The following is a 17,434-nucleotide window of genomic DNA, read 5'->3' as shown; positions in this document are numbered from 1 at the left end:
GCACTTTTAACAACATAAGACAGGAGGAAAACTTAATCTAGATGTGCTGAGATTGCCTCATAAAAGGAAAGAGGGTTTCATTATTATTTATCGCTTGTATTGTGCTAGTGCTAGACACTGCACAAACACAGAACAAAAAGACCTTTCCTGCCCCAAAGAGCTTACATTGCAGGACATAATCTTCATGTTGCTTTAAAAAGCAAAAACAACTCTCCTCCTCCCTTAGCTCCAAACAAATTAACTTTAAAGAAATTCTGTTAAGTAAATTAAGATTTTAAGTGGAGGACTTAGTCTCAGTCTGGCACATGCTGCTGATGTTCAGCGTGAATAAACTATACTTCAATTGAATCAATAATTGCCAGAGCATTAGAATGCATTCACACAATGTAGGGAGACAGAAAGAAGAGGCAGTGAAGATCAAGTAACATAAAAATATTAAAAACAATGCTAGCTTTTCTCCGCAGTTTAATGTTATGATGCTTAAAAAAAAAAAAGCACTCTAAAATACTTAGAGCAAAATGGAAGGGTACAGTGCCCAATATCATTACTATTTACACTACATCAACGACAAAGTGATGGCTGTAGTCAATGTATTTACATTTTTATATGTTTCAGAGTAGCAGCCGTGTTAGTCTGTACTCGCACAGACACACCCCTGGAACCCCGACCTGGGATATTCTATCTACTACCCAAGATCCATAAACCTGGAAATCCTGGGTGCCCCATCATCTCAGGCATTGGCACCCTGACAGCAGGATTGTCTGGTTATGTAGATTCCCTCCTCAGGCCCTACGCTACCAGCACTCCCAGCTATCTTCGAGACACCACTGACTTCCTGAGGAAACTACAATCCATCGGTGATCTTCCTGAAAATACCATCCTGGCCACTATGGATGTAGAAGCCCTCTACACCAACATTCCACAGAAAGATGGACTACAAGCTGTCAGGAACACTATCCCCAGTAATGTCACGGCAAACCTGGTGGCTGAACTTTGTGACTTTGTCTTCACCCATAACTATTTCACATTTGGGGACAATGTATACCTTCAAATCAGCAGCACTGCTATGGGTACCGGCATGGCCGCACAGTATGCCAACATTTTTATGGCTGACTTAGAACAACGCTTCCTCAGCTCTCGTCCCCTAATGCTCCTACTCTACTTGCGCTATATTGATGACATCTTCATCATCTGGACCCATGGAAAAGAAGCCCTTGAGGAATTCCACCATGATTTCAACAATTTCCATCCCACCATCAACCTCAGCCTGGACCAGTCCACACAAGAGATCCACTTCCTGGACACTACGGTGCTAATTAGCGATGGTCACATAAACACCACCCTATACCGGAAACCTACTGACCGCTATTCCTACCTACATGCCTCTAGCTTTCACCCTGACCACACCACACGATCCATTGTCTACAGCCAAGCTCTACGATACAACTGCATTTGCTCCAACCCCTCAGACAGAGACAAACACCTACAAGATCTCTATCAAGCATTCTTACAACTACAATACCCACCTGCTGAAGTGAAGAAACAGATTGACAGGGCCAGCAGAGTACCTAGAAGTCACCTACTACAGGACAGGCCTAACAAAGAAAATAACAGAAAGCCACTAGCCGTCACCTTCAGCCCCCAACTAAAACCCCTCCAACACATTATCAAGGATCTACAACCTATCCTGAAGGACGACCCATCACTCTCACAAATCTTGGGAGACAGGCCAGCCCTTGCCTACAGACAGCCCCCCAACCTGAAGCAAATACTCACCAGCAACTACATACCACACAACAGAACCGCTAACCCAGGAACCTATCCTTGCAACAAAGCCCGTTGCCAACTGTGCCCACATATCTATTCAGGGGACACCATCACAGGGCCTAATAACATCAGCCACACTATCAGAGGCTCGTTCACCTGCACATCTACCAATGTGATATATGCCTTCATGTGCAAGCAATGCCCCTCTGCCATGTACATTGGTCAAACTGGACAGTCTCTATGTAAAAGAATAAATGGACACAAATCAGACGTCAAGAATTATAACATTCATAAACTAGTCGGAGAACACTTCAATCTCTCTGGTCACGTGATTACAGACATGAAAGTTGCGATATTACAACAGAAAAACTTCAAAACGAGACTCCAGCAAGAGACTGCTGAATTGGAATTCATTTGCAAATTGGATACAATTAACTTAGGCTTGAATAGAGACTGGGAGTGGCTAAGTCATTATGCAAGGTAACCTATTTCCCCCTGTTTTTTCCTACCCTCCTTCCCCCACTGTTCCTCAGACGTTCTTGTTAAACCCTGGATTTGTGCTGGAAATGGCCCACCTTGATTATCATACACATTGTAAGGAGAGTGATCACTTTAGATAAGCTATTACCAGCAGGAGAGTGGGGTGGGGGGAGAGAAAACCTTTTGAAGTGATAAACACCCATTTTTTCATGGTCTGTGTGTATAAAACATCCTCACTGCATTTTCCACTTTATGCATCCGATGAAGTGAGCTGTAGCTCACAAAAGCTTATGCTCAAATAAACTGGTTAGTCTCTAAGGTGCCACAAGTACTCCTTTTATTTTTATATGCGTATATCAACACAAATACAAAGCACCAGTAGTAGCTCCAAAGATAAGGCTCACAGCACAATTTACTTTCATATCTATTTTCTATGAAGAAGATTTTTGATATGAATAAGTTACCTATTTTAGTATCAGGTCAATACAGAAACTAATGCTTTCCACAATTTCTCTAACAATGACCCATGACAACCTGATAAAATAGAAACCAATATTTAAATAAAGTAAAATGAAGAAGGGCAATTAGCATTATGTTAAATGCTCCATCTTAGGTACTGAAGTTCACGTCTCGTTGAAGAAACGACCTTTATTTCTATTTTTTTGGCAGGAGTCAGTTTTCTGTAAGACTTAACAAGGTATCAGCATATCTATTTTTAGGTAGCTGTGCCTAGTCTACTGAAAAAGGTAGAAACCTACATTTTTTATTAAATGAAATCTTAGAATTTTCAGAATGTAGTAAACACTTTGGAGTCCCTATAAAATCACTAATTCTACCAGTTTTGTATTTAAACAACAACAAGACTTTCTCCTTTTGGTGCTAAGGGCAGGTGGCGTGTTGTTGTTGTGATTTTTGAGCACTCCATTGTGGGTTTTCAGTTAGGCCTTTACAGTCTCCACCATGGAAGATGTTCCAGAAGTGACTTGAGACTAACAGCCCACTATCCGTGTCCAGCTCTCTGTGCTGGAAGAGCTGTAGTCTGCATCTGTCAAATTGGGCAAGGGGATATAGACTGCATAGTCAGAAATGAATTATTTTCAGACACTTCCACCTTCTTAAAAACAAAAATTACCGTTTAGTTTAGACCAAGCATAGAACATTTCAACCCAAAAGGAGAATTTTTCAGAATTCAGAGTGACTGCGGTCACAGAGGATGCTCCCTCACCCTGGATTTCTCTTTGCAAGTAGACTTCACACCCTCTTACCTAAGTTCACCACAATGTACTTTATTTACCATAAGGTTTTCCCCAAATTTCAGTGTAACTCTAGGCACAGGGGAAGAGGGTGGAGAGAGAGATCTCAACCTCTCTGAAATCCTAGGTTTCTTTGCCTTTCCTTCCAGCCTTCCTTTCTCCCTTCCTATCTTCCATTTAACAGTCCCCAGCTGATGAGCTGAATCTCTTTGTTAACTGGTTAATTACCTAGTCCTAATCAATTATCTCCCAGTTTGGCCCATGCGGGGACTGTTACAAAGTGCTAGCCCTAAGCTACCCCAACTCTGTCACACCCTCACTTAGGTACATCAAGCATCTGACATGGACATCCAATGTCAGGAAGGCCACTGTACATGATGCATACCTCTTAAACCTGGCTCTCTTTGGATTCCCTATGAAGCTGGTAGATGAGTTTGACTGCTAAGCATACAAACAATAAAAACAATATCCTAAACAACTAGATTATTTTATTCTAATTATGCTATCTATACTAACTATATTACTTGTTAAACTAAGGCACTCAATATTTATTTTGAGAGAAGGATCCGGAGAGGTTCACATCCATGGGCTGCAGCAGATGGAAGGAACTAAGGTGGCAGAGGGCCCCATGCCCCCTTTAATAGCTTTGCCCTCATAATGTTTGGGAATGCTGAGGAAAGAGGTAAGTGGGACGTACCAGTGCTCTAATGGGCACTGCTAGGAGAAGGTTCCAGCATCTGAACTGTACCAGCTGGTGCTTCCCTGGAGTGGGAATATGCAGAGGACACTCAAAGAAGTAATAATGAGTTGCATAAACTGGAAAAGGTCATAGCCTTTCCATCACACTTAAATCTTATCTACATAGGAAAGATTTTTCTGTGTAACATCAGGTGTAAATTTCAATGAATGTAGTTACACTAGCATAACCATCCCCCCACCCCAAGAAGATACATTTATTTTGGTACAACAGTGCCTTTTTTCAATTTAGCTTATGTTGCTTTGGAAGGGTTTTAACGGGAACTAGAAAAAGGCACTCACACCAGAATAAGAGTATCCACACTGGGGATTATATGAGTATAACTATATACCTGTATAGCTGGTAAAACTTTCCAATGCTTCCTTAGAAAATGGCTGACAACAGCAGCTCTTGTGCTAAATGCTTTTTTTGTGCACACGTGGATATATTGTACCATCCAGTACATATCCATGTTATAGACCAGGAACATCAGTCACTGAAGATTACCACTTATCACCAGTTCACTGTGACAGGCTTGATACTTAGACACTTATGGACTGATGTGACTGGCACAGAACATATAAATCAGGGGTCAGGAGGGAGTAACATGAAGTAAAAATGGAACCTACTTCTAGTTTGTGAAGATGGCTGATCCTCATTATCCCTCCTTTTCCTTCACTGGCTTCCTATTCCCAAAGATTTCTTCTTCCCATTTTTATACAGCTTCATTAACGTCTCTCTACCTTACATATAACCAGGGCCCCATGTATTCTCTGGCCACATCTACATTTGGAGATAGGGGTGTGATTCCCAGCTCATGTAGACATACTTTCAGTAGCTCTCATTGAACTAGCGGGATAACAGTAATAGTGCAGTCATGGTAGCATTGGCAGCAGTGGCATGGGCCAACCACCCTGAGTATGTACCCAAGAGGTCCAGGCTGATTTGTACTTAGGGTAGTTAGCTCATGCTGCTGCTTGCCATGGCTGGTGCTACCATGACTATACGACTATTTTTAGCTATGTAAGCTAGTGTGAGTATGTCTATGTGAGCCAGGAATCACACCCTCAGTTCCAAGTGTAGACATACTCTCAGATTCTAAGGCTGTGGAATTTGCCAAGCAAACGTGTTCTACAGTTTAAGCTTTCAGTTTTTAAAACTATTATGCCTCAGATTTTATGGCTGAGAAGAAAACCTTGAACTTGAAATGTGAACTAAGTTTAAAACTGTTGCAATCTCGTCTTCCTGAGTCTGCAAACAGACTTAAAATAATGGGTGAGATTCTGTGCTGCACCTCTAAAGATGATGTAGTTACGTGCTGAGAATACAAAAATCTTTGACAAATCAAAAACACACAAAAATTTGGGAAATAAAATAAATTTAATATCAAAATTAATAAATAGGAGTTTATGTACCGACTATCACTCATTTTCATATGTAACTGAGTTAAAATCTTAGTTTTTTAATTTAAATTAAGCTGCTACAGAATATCCAGTCTACCTTACTAAAATGATAAAGAATCCAGGAATCTTGCTAAAGAATTTAGATCAAGCTTGACTGGGAGTTCATAAGACCAGATTCTGTGATACGTTACATATTATACTAAATTTCTAGCCACCGAGACCTAAAGCAAAGAAACAGACCAGTATCACATTACCATTCACAGTACAGCCACATTAGGCAGACCAAATAAAACAGTACTGATTAAAAGGTATTACTGATTCTTGTTTGACTAGGCATAATAACAAAGCCTTATGTACAGATGTTTTCTTCAGTATAAATAAAAAGAAAGGGAAGTTAAAAAATAAATAAAAAGGTTTTGTATTAAATTGAAAATACTGTTACCTGATAATGTGGGCTCCAGTCACATTTTCCAGCATATCACAGAGAGTGAGAAATATTCCTCTCACACTTTTCAGCTTTTGGGATGCTTCTGATATGGGGTATTGGTAAAGAATTTCTTGCTGTCAGGATACCAAATTATTAGTCAGTTAAGCAAAGGAAAAGATTGCTAAAGAAAAAGTATATCCGCAACATCAGTTATTTTAGACCTGAAAACTTTTATCACATACCTTCCCAGTATATTATCTAGCACTGGTTTGTCAGGGCATTTCCAGACCTTGCTACAAACTTGCAAAGTTTTTAAGCATGTGCATATATATGTTTGGAAAAAAGGTTTTTGTAAAACTTTACTATGAGGGAAAATATATTCAAAAATTAAAAACAACATTTTGCAGAATTTCACATCTTAAAAATATTTTTGTCATTTTAAAAGACGACAGTCCCGTGGAATCTGATTTGTTCGTGTTTGTACAGCAATCTGAACATGTAATCTATCCCCTAAATGGAAATCTGTGAACCCCTTACTCACAATGGCAAGCATTTACTCACACTAATAGAACCACGGTGTTCTTCATTTTTCAATTATGAGTTGTGGGTTCACAGCCCCTCTAAATATCAGGCCCTAAACTACAACATAAATACACAGCCTTTCTACACATACATCACTGATGATATATTTACATATAAACCAGGATATTAGTCGGTACATACTGAAAAAATTCATAGGTCATTAACAAATATGGTGTTGAGCATGCAATTGTTTACACATGGGTGCACAGGAGCAGAAGTCTGCCTGAGGGCAAGAAATTGCAGAATCAGTAATTGTAGGGGTAATAAATCTTTAGGTAAATTATTTTACCTGATTCTTTCCAGTCTTTTAAATTCCTAGGTTCTTTAAGGGAAATCCTGTAGTTACCTATTTTACATAACAGTTATATTAATTACTTCAGAAACCTTTAACTTAAAGCATTTTTGTGTGGGAATAATAAACTAAATAAAGGATAATGTCCACATACTTGGTGCAGTTTGTCAACCCATGAAATGTACGGAGCTAATAACTGATACCTATAGAGATACTGCAACCTATACAGTGTTTTCAATCTTTACTAGATGGCCTGGAAATAATCTAATTGAAATAGCAAGTCTACCCAAGATAGAGAGGCCAGGAGATACTATTAAAAATTAAATTATCTTTCTTAACAAATAAAAGCAACAGTGAAGTCATTTTTCAGAGTAACAGCCGTGTTAGTCTGTATTCGTAAAAAGAAAAAAGAAAAGGAGTACTTGTGGCACCTTAGAGACTAACCAGTTTATTTGAGCATGAGCTTTCGTGAGCTACAGCTCACTTCATCGGATGCATAGCAGTTTCCACGATATGCTATGCATCCGATGAAGTGAGCTGTAGCTCACGAAAGCTCATGCTCAAATAAACTGGTTAGTCTCTAAGGTGCCACAAGTACTCCTTTTCTTTTTTCTTTTTAGTGAAGTCATTAACTTTTTTATTTCATATGACAAAGCACATCCAGACAGCGCCAAAAGTTGGTTGGGAAATTTTATTTTCAATCAGACTAAAAGAATTTCAAGTCTCACTGTTGAGAGAACTGGCAAGCTCTGCCACTCTCATTCAATTTAATTTGCTCTATTTTTAAATACTTGTTTGCAACAAGGATTTTCTGCATCAACCTCTCATCAAGAAAAAAAGCCTTTTCTAATTACAGCATTGCAATGAGTTAGAAAAAAACGTCTTTTCTTTCCCAATGAACAGGGACCTTTACACTGTTCATTTGAGAAATAACTATACACTTTCCCAGGGAAAGAAAAGACAAACATAACAAAAGATCCCAGCAGCACCATCTATATATTAATGAGTTAGTAAGGTTTAGTACCTATCACCACACAAGCAGATCAGTTGTCTTCCAAGCAAGTTGAAAAGTGTCATTTTGTCTAAATGGTGCAAAGGCCAAGGACAATTGAATTAATAAATTACAAAGTAGTTAATCTTAAAAGAATACAATATTTTGTGAACCGAACACTAAAATATTGCGTGGAAATATTTTTTTGTCAGTAAATCCCACCTCTTCTATTTCCAGTATCCTTACTTCTCATATAATGAACTGCAAAGAAACAGTTTGCTTTAATCAGAACAGTCTTGGCACCAAGAAAGATGGCTGAAAGGACTCCTGTCAAAATAGAGCTGACCACCTAAAAACCTCCCACAACCTTCAAACACAGGACACTGACAAAGAATGTTTTAAGTTGTCCTTACACCGCAGTGAAAGGAGACAACAGTCTTCTACTTTGCTGTACACAAGAAGACTGTGAGCCCTGCAAGATTCATTCAAAAGCTATTAAAATAGGAACTATTACCGCCAAATTTACATGGTAAGTATTTGTAAAGGCCAATAGGGTCTCATTAATTGCTCAATAATGCTTGCTTTACATAGAAACTAAACAAATTCTTCCAATACTGATATCAACCATTTAGAAAAGACATGAATAACATTATTCTCTTAAAACATGACATCACTGGAAGACTGTCCAAGTACAGAAATCTGTTACAGTGGAATAAAATATTTACTCTGTTCTAAAAAGCCCAACTGAGACCCAGCCTGCCAGCTGAATCCGTGATTACATGGAAGACTAATTTCCTTGTAGGGAGATGACTTTTACATTATGATACAACAGCCAGAGCTCTGTGAGGCTTAGGATTCTTTAATTCTGCTTTTGAGTGCCCAGGGCTCATAACTGGGAGAACCTAGTATAAATTGCCATTATTTACTAATGAGGCTAAGATGTGATCTGCACACCAAACCAGCCATAAGATAGAGATAAAAAGCCCAGTAACGGATCACTTATAGAAGACAGATAGACAAGTTTCTTCAATTCTAATCCAAACTACTATAAACTCTGGAGTCTGGAACAGCATATCCTTATTCATTCATTGTTAAAAGGATAACATTAAGGACAATTTTCTCCAAAAGGCATGGTGTTCTTTTGGTAAAGTTTGTGTTTTTAGGAGCTCAATTGTGCCATTTAAGCACAGGACGGCATTAGTGGCTGTTTAAGATTGCACTGCCTCTGGGGTTCCTCAGAGAAGAATTTATCCCTGGAATGTAGGGGGAGCAGGCCAGCTGCAACCTCTTCTTCAAAGGTGTAGTGTACTACTCCTTATGCTGTGCCAGTCCTGCATCACAGAAAAGTGTGGAGAAGGGATAGGACAATGGTGCCATGTGGGGTAGCGAGGGAGTGGCCCTCACATACCCAAGTGCAGGGACTGTAACTGTGCCATATCTAACAACCTCCTAATGAGGAAACTAGTAGCTCTGAAACCAGATAAGCCTTGGTTATCCTTGTATTTTTCACTATTTTAGTAATATTAAGTTTATGTTTTTCACCTAGACAATGCTGCCTCTTTCTTTATAAGACAACCGTCTCTAGCCTTATCATATTGCATGTACGGGGACAAGGAGCTGCAGCATAAGATTTTGAAAAGAAAAATTAACCATTTGCAATATGTTATAAGTGAACTTTGATTAAGCTTCTTATTTTTATTTCATTGCCAGTTGAGAGTACCTTATACATTCTTATTGTGGGAAAATACCAAAGTGAGAAATGTTCAGAAATTTTCTGTACATTAATGGGAGAAGTCTTAGGTTGCAAAAAACAGAAGAAAGTGAACTAGAGTGGTCCTGAGGATTTATAAAAGACATTTGTATAAACTACTTTGTACCATAGCCACCTCTGATAGTGAAAGTGTAGTCCCCTAAATGATATGATAGAGGCTTGAAAAGCAAAGCTTACAGCAGGGGCTCTCAAACTTCATTGCACCACGACCCCCCTTCTGACAATAAAGTTACGACATGACCCTGGGGCGGGGGAGTGAGGGGAGGGTGCATCGGAGCTTGAGCTGTGCCGCTCCGGGTGGGGAGAAAGGATGCCACAGGCCAAGCCCTGCTGCCCCTGGTGGGAGGAGAGGGGGCTGTAGCCTGAGGTAGGGATGGAGCTCAGGCTTCAGCTCCAGCCCTGGGTCCCAACAAGTCTAATGCTGGCCCTGGCGACCCCATTAAAATCCTGACCCACAGTTTGACAACTGCTGGCTTACAGTATTATAATGTAGCCTTTATCCCAATGCGGGGTGGGATGGTAAGAGTGTGTGTGTTTTCAAAGAACATTACTAGGGTTGAAAAGTTAGGAAATGCCAGATTTATAGTTGCCTGTGTAGCGTTAATTCTGCCCCCTGTCTGTCCATCCTGAACACTGACTGAAGCAGGAGTCCTGCAGAAAAAAATAATATGAGACAGTATCATAAGGCATACACAAGGGGCTGAATTAAGTAGTTGTAAATCTGACATATCCTAACTTTCAAGAGTTTGATTTTGCAAACTAAACAATATTCTTTAATGTAGGAGGAAGGAACAGCGGTTAAAGTAATTTCTTAAGTTACCTTCCTCTCCCTCACAAAGAAAAACGGTAAAAACAAATTCCTTTATGTGCACCTGTAACACTCTCCACTCCATAATGCATTATCAGAAGAGTTTGAACCCTAACCATCATCATTGCAGTGAAGACATCTGCCACTTAAACTACAGGACAAATTGCATTAGTTGGCAACTGGAGAAAGTTGTTATCCCAGCAGAGGGATGGAACACTAGAGATTAGTCAGCAGCAGGAGAGGAAAGGAACATAGCCCGTCCCAGCTCTTTCTCTTACGTGCTACCCTGGGAGTTTGGAAAGCTCCTGCTCTATATAGTGCCCCAGAGTGAGTGAGGGGAAATAGGCTCCTTGGATCAAGTGTTGAGTCCAGGGGCAATTTAGGGTAGGGAGCCTGGTTGCTGCCCCATGTGATGCTCCTAAAGCAGCCCTAGAGTCATGTTGGGTCCAGGGCAGGGATAGAAGCCCAGCCCAGCTCAACTATCTCTCCCTTCCTGCTACAGCTGTTCTGATAATTCCCAGTCATTCCTCAGACGGTGTGTGCTGCGGCTGCTTTGTCTACAGAATGAACTCAACCTTAGAATGTTCGTGTCTTCAGTTATACTTGCACTCTGAAAACATATTCCTGACAAACGTAAGTGAGAGAAAGGAAATAGCAATTCTCAACAGTTAATATTTCAGCAAAAACTGAATGGAATTTCATAGGACAAAGAAAGGGCATTTCTGGAGCATGAGGGTGTTGTCTGTGCCTAATATCAATGGCCTGCTACAAACAATGGAAATGTTAATGTTTCTCAAAGAAAAGGTCCCATTAATCCTTTATAGTGGAAAGTGCTAGGCAACTTAAATATAGGGTTTGCTACCAGCTTCTCCCATAAAAAAAATTCTGATGAGTTGGAATGCTTTGTACTTGTATAATGCTTTACATTTATAAAGTGATGTTCAAAGCAGCATGATAAGAATATGGCAGGTAATTGTTAAAACCTGAAGATAATCCTTCTCACTTTATTTCTATGGGCCTATGGTAATGTTCTTTATCGAGGGACCGTCAGCAGTGCTTCAAAATGCAATTAAAGATTGTAAGATGGACTCCTAACTTTTTCCTGGAATTTCAGGCCTGATTTCTATAATAGACATAATAATTTTGCAGACACTTTGACCATAAGAGGGAATCACTTACAAAAGTATAAGTAAACATGAGGTACCTTTATTTAAAGTCACAGCAGTTGACATCATTATAATTAGACTCAGCAGAATCTAATTTTTAACTTTTTGCAATTTAGACTAATATCAATTTGTATTTTTAACTTTTTATTTTTTAAGTATTTTAATTTTTAGTTGCAGGAAATTAAGATGAGGTAGGGTAGGGGTTAGGGCAGCGCTGACAGTGGGTATGCAGCGGCTGTGCAAGGGGCTCTCTCAGCAAAGCAGAGACCCCTACCCAGGTCTACAAGGAGGAGGAAGAGCCCCCACCTGGGGAGGCCACCTTGTTACTGTACATTTCCTACACAGGACAGACCTTTTCAGAAGTGGAGTGGCCTCCCCTGCAACTGAGAGCTTGTCCTCCTTCTCCTCTTCCTCCTCGCAGCCCTGGCCAGGGGTCTTCAGCTCTGCCACACCAGAACTGCAGCCTTCCCAGCACCTTGCACCCACATGGATCCAGCATCTTTGGCTCTATGGCTGCACCCTCTGTGGCTCCACTGTCACGGCTCAGCTCACTCAATCCCATGACAGCAGAGCTGCAGAGGGCGTTCTGCACTGCTACCGGGCTGGTGACACCACATCCCTGCAGGTGCTGCACTGACTGTTATCGATGGGTTTTTTTAATCGATTTCAGTGTGTTATCTGAAATCAACATTTACTGACATCTATTGATTTAAATTGAATCCTGCCTGTCTTTTGCTTCATTTGGTTGACCACATACCTCATCCTTAGATGTTTCAGAATCCAATTTTAGTGTGAGGTACAGAACAATATGAGGCATGCCTTGGATAGCCAGCTGAAGGTCCATATTATCTTCTCCCCATAGAAGCTTGACGAGATTGTTCATAGCTGACTGTGCCTGTTTATACCTTTGTTGAGATGTTCCTTCATTCTCAAAGACTGAAGTTTCAAATGTAAGTTTCACCTATTAAAATAGTTAAATATATTATAAAAATGGTGCTGTTCTTAAAGTCATGTTTAATGTCAAATAAATAAAAATATATTTTGGCTTTAAGAAGAGCTGTAATCTCCTCTATCCTTTTTTATGGTTGAGAGAGTTCTCTAAAAAGAAATTTTTAAACACATATAAAAGACATAAGCATTGAAAAACCCCTGTGGTTTGAAGAAAGCCACTTATACATTCAACATTATAAAACCATGTATTACCAATGACAAAGCCAGCTATTAAATGCTTTATCAAACGTGTGAACTAGGCATGTGGCCTGATATGTTTTCATACTTGAGTTTTATGGTTCTAAAAACAGAAAAATACAGTTCCTGCTCTGGATTTATTTGAGCACCCAATCTAGCACCACCATTTTGAAACATTATTACATAACTTGTTTCAAAATGGCATCATTTACACATTTACATGTTCTTAAGGTTCTTTTTCAAAAGTATTTCCTTAACATTTTAAACTCATCAGTTTAGAAAGGTACATTAGTACAATGTAACCTACCTTGGTTGGACCATAAACCACTAACAACCTTTTAGTAAATTTTTAGAACTCAGTGGCCACTGAATTCTTCACCACAAACTAACTTGCCAGTACATTTTCATTGTTCCTTGCCATATCAATTTTTTAAAAAATTAACCAGGAAAAGAAGTGCTGTGCTGATTTATGATTGGATGTTAACAACTGTCTTTTATATACCATCAGTAGAAAGCACAAACATATGTTGTGTTACCTGCTGTTCCAATTCTTCCAACAATCAAAGCACTACCAAACTTGCTCTCGAGAGCACGTGACACTCATTTATAAAAAGACAAAATGATTAAATTCATTTTACAAAAAATTGTACAGTTGACAACTATTTTAGACTACTTTCTTTAAAAATAAGTATAATTTTTAGCTTTGGGTATATACATTGGAATTTTAAACAACATAAAATCCAAGCGTAAGTTTGGTTTGGAACTGGATTCTTCATTTTTCAAAATTTATTTTTAAATCTGCATCTTTATGTACAGTAGGCTTCTGAAAGTAATTTTAATTATTTTAAAAATGATGAAATTAATGAATAAAATTCTTACTTTTAATGACAACTGCACATTAAGTATGGGAGAGGGAAAACAAAGGAATTTTTATTTCTTGTCTGAGCCTAAAATTGTACCTTTCAGAAAGGGGAAATAAAATGTTTTACCTTCTTGGATGAAGACTTGTTTGCCCATTTGGAAATTAACTTCAAAATATCTGATCAGACAAATGTTCCAAAGGCCTATACTACATGCTAAAACGCTGTCTCCATTTAAAGCCAATGGGAGCTTTGTCATTGACTTTACTGGAACCTTGATTCTGTCCAGTGAACTAGAGTAACTGATGTGAGAAAAAACGCTTATGCTTCCCCAATAGCAATTAAGCTTAAGAAGCCTGAACAAAAGCAAGTAGTGTGTGTGAAAAAAAAAATTCAAAAGAAAATCTAGCAAGCGATATGGACAGTATACAATATTCATGCTTGTCAACAAAGAGCAGAAAAGAAGACTATCAGGTACTGCAACCATTTCTACATCTGACCCTCCACCTCCCCATCCCAGCTTACTCCCTTCCCACCTGATGAGCTTCTCTTCTCCCATTCCTGCCACTTCCAACCTCTTCCTCTTTCCCCTTGCCCCTTTCTCCTTTTTTGAGCAGCACTGCATCCAACTCTTCTTCCTTCTCCCCCTCCATGCTGCTGTCAATTCCTACCCATCAAGCTCCTCCCCATCACTCTTCCTTTCTCTCTGATTTCAACTCATGGCTCTCCCTCTTCCTCTCAATATCCCACTGATATCTTCAGTGGCTTCAAAGTTCCATTTTGATGACCCACCCACCCTTTACTGACCCATCTTCTCACCCTGACTTCCTCATTTGACCTTCAGCCTTGGTTCAACTCACCCACTCACCAAATGAACATTCACTTGAATAATCTTCATCAAGCACTACTTTCATCTCTGATCCATCACTGAGTTCCCCCTCTCTGACCATCTGACCATCACCCATCTGCCCCTCCCTCTCACAGACCCTTCAGTTACTTCAGTTACTTCTAGTACAGGAATGGTGATGACTTCTCTTCTGCTCTCTATGTCTCTTCCCTTTCTCCCATTGATATGGTTGTTGATTCTCTCCACACTTAACTATCCTTCACCTTTGTCTCTTTTGCCCTCTGTTCTGTCACTGCCACCCACAGCTCTGGCTCACCCCTAACACCTGCTTCCTTCACTCCTGCTAAGTGTGTCTTGTGGAAAACCTGTGCCCATGCTAACAACCTTCACTCCTCTTTCAGTTCTGCCATTTTCCTAGCCAACGGATACTCCCACCCTACCTATCCTCTCTCAAACACTGAGATGTTGACTCTCGCCTCCACTCTGCCAGCGATGCCACCCTCCAGCAACCATTTGTTGTATTTTCAAATAACACTGTGATTTCTCCAGTGCTGCCCCTCATACATGTGAGCTCCGCATAAACATCCACAAAACCACCTCATTGTCCTCCTTCAAATCTCCCATTTAAAACTCCCCTTTGCTGTGAGGTCTACAATAAACTTGATAACAGAGATGCAGCTGATGTGCTGTGACCACTGTTTATCATGCTCTCATTGTTTCTCTGGACTGCCCCATTTGTCTGTGTCTACCTCTCATCTCTTATCATACATAGAATGTACATTCTTTGGGACATGGACAATTTTTTTGTTCAGCATCTAGCACAATGGGGCCCTCATTCATGACTGGGGCTCCTGGATGCTACAAGTAATACAAAAACAACATGGAGTCTGGGGACAGGACAAAATGATGCCACAAAGTTGGTGGTTGTGCATGATCTTCCCATCCTTCCATATGGGAAAGGGGAAAATCCTATAAGACACTCTTGGCCATTCCCTTTTCCAGCTCCAGTAGAGTTTCTGGTTAAAGAAGACACAGCTGTCATGAAAAAATCATATTAAGAAAAGGATAAGCTGAATACCAAGAATGCCAAATATCCAAAAAGATGGCTTTTATTATGGGCAGAGATGGCAGTGTCACCTAGTTAAAGTTGCCTGACACCTCCCTGTTATAAAACCCTGTTTTCAGTAGCTTATAACTTGCCAAACTTTAACTGTTCAGGCTGAAATTTTCCATGCCAGGTGTCTGCCTCTGACTGAATATTTTTGGAAAGTTTCAGCTAAAATGGTTCAGTGATTTCCAAGAATGCAGTTAGGGAAAAATATGTTGTTTTGCCCACTTTAAAAATTCTTACAACTATTTCATTGAGAAACTCTAGAATTTCTATGCTGTTGGAGCAGGGACTATGCCTTTTGCTTTTCTAATGAAAAGCCATCCAAATTTGGCCAAGTTATAAGACTCTGAAAATCACAGTTTGCACAAAGTAGAAGTTTATTAGACGCTGGCAACATTCTCCAAAGAGTCCATCTGTACTGAGCATGCACCACCCCAAGGATGCAGGCATTGAGTAGAACTTTCCCTATAATTGCTCCACCCAGCTGCCAGGGGCCGCTGTGGTGCTGGGCAGCGGAACTGAGGGAGACAATCTTTTTTGGAAAAAAGAAAAGGAGTACTTGTGGCACATTAGAGACTAACAAATTTATTTGTCTCTAAGGGGCCACAAGTACTCCTTTTCTTTTTGCAGATACTCCTTTTCTTTTTTCTTTGGCTGCTACTCTGAAATCTTTTTTTGTGCTCTCAATGCTCCTGCTGCTGGTGTCCAGGCAGCATGCAGGAGGAGGATGAAGACCTCTAACTCAAATGCAGAGGGGTGAGATGCAGAAATGGGGATAGGAGCACAAGCCAGACACAGCAGGTTAATGGGAGCAAAGGGGGCAGGGAGAGGAGGATTCATAATCACTCCAGCACTACTCCACTCCAGCACTGAACTCACGATTCCTAAGACTTAAGAAATATGAATTCATCCAGCTCATTCAGTGAGCACCATTCATCCTGTGCACTGAATGAGGCAAGAGTCCTGTGGAAAAATGGTATGTGATCAATTACAGTCTGTATCAAAATGCACAAGGGGACCACATTAAAGTTGCACAGGCAACCTCCATTATGGCCTTTCCTAACTTTTGAGCGCTTGACTTTGCAACCTAAATAATATTTTTTTCACATAGTTTATTTGTATGTAATATCTACATATGGTGATAATCACTTACTTTGAAATCATTCATATATACAGTACTCTAAGCAGCTGGTAGTACCATGCATCCAAAATTCTGCATCATCAATTCTATATACCAGTTACAGGGACAAATTCACTGCTCGTGTACAACAGGTGTGTTGTATTCTTTTGTGAGAACATGGCTGTAAGCCTCAGGTCATGGCTAAATTCTGACATTCTGTCTACTTAAGATTTCTCTGTCATTTCAAATATTCTTCACTCTCTCCTGAGTGGAGGAAAGCTGCCTTTACCTTAGAAGTGGTTACATGACATAATCTCCAGCAGTGGTGAAATGACTGGTGGACCCCTACCTCCACAAGCACAACTTCAAACTGGCCCTCCACTACACAAGCTGGAAGTGGCCTTCTTCCCATGTCTTGAACCACCTTTTGTCATCCACAATTGCCCCTTTACCTTCAATCATTAGCTTTCCTATCATCCTGTCATCTGGGAATGGGGAACAGACTAGAAGTTTAGCTGCTCCTAACTCTGGGTTGTAAGGATATAGGTGGTCCAAAAGCAGGACTGGAACATGTGGGACTACAACATCAGTGCTGTGGGTTACAGGCAGCTCAGGGAATCATCCATTTAAAA

General features: G+C 40.1%; 1 protein-coding gene across 4 annotated transcripts in view; it reads right to left on the bottom strand.

Moving 5' to 3' along the window:
- Positions 1-17,434, bottom strand: part of INTU (inturned planar cell polarity protein) — a 107,977-nt gene that overhangs the window by 48,006 nt on the left and 42,537 nt on the right. For all 4 annotated transcript variants that reach the window (XM_074950837.1, XM_074950836.1, XM_074950839.1 and 1 more), the window contains exons 4-5: positions 12,434-12,637; positions 6,082-6,200 (exon numbers count right to left, since the gene is read on the bottom strand). In XM_074950837.1, coding sequence (XP_074806938.1) covers positions 6,082-6,200; positions 12,434-12,637 — 323 coding nt within the window. The remainder of the gene's footprint in view (positions 1-6,081; positions 6,201-12,433; positions 12,638-17,434) is intronic.

This window comes from Natator depressus, chromosome 4, assembly GCF_965152275.1.
Source record: "Natator depressus isolate rNatDep1 chromosome 4, rNatDep2.hap1, whole genome shotgun sequence".
Lineage (NCBI taxonomy): Eukaryota > Metazoa > Chordata > Testudines > Cheloniidae > Natator > Natator depressus.
Note: the sequence above shows the minus strand (reverse complement) of the source record. Positions and strands in the feature narration are given on the sequence as shown.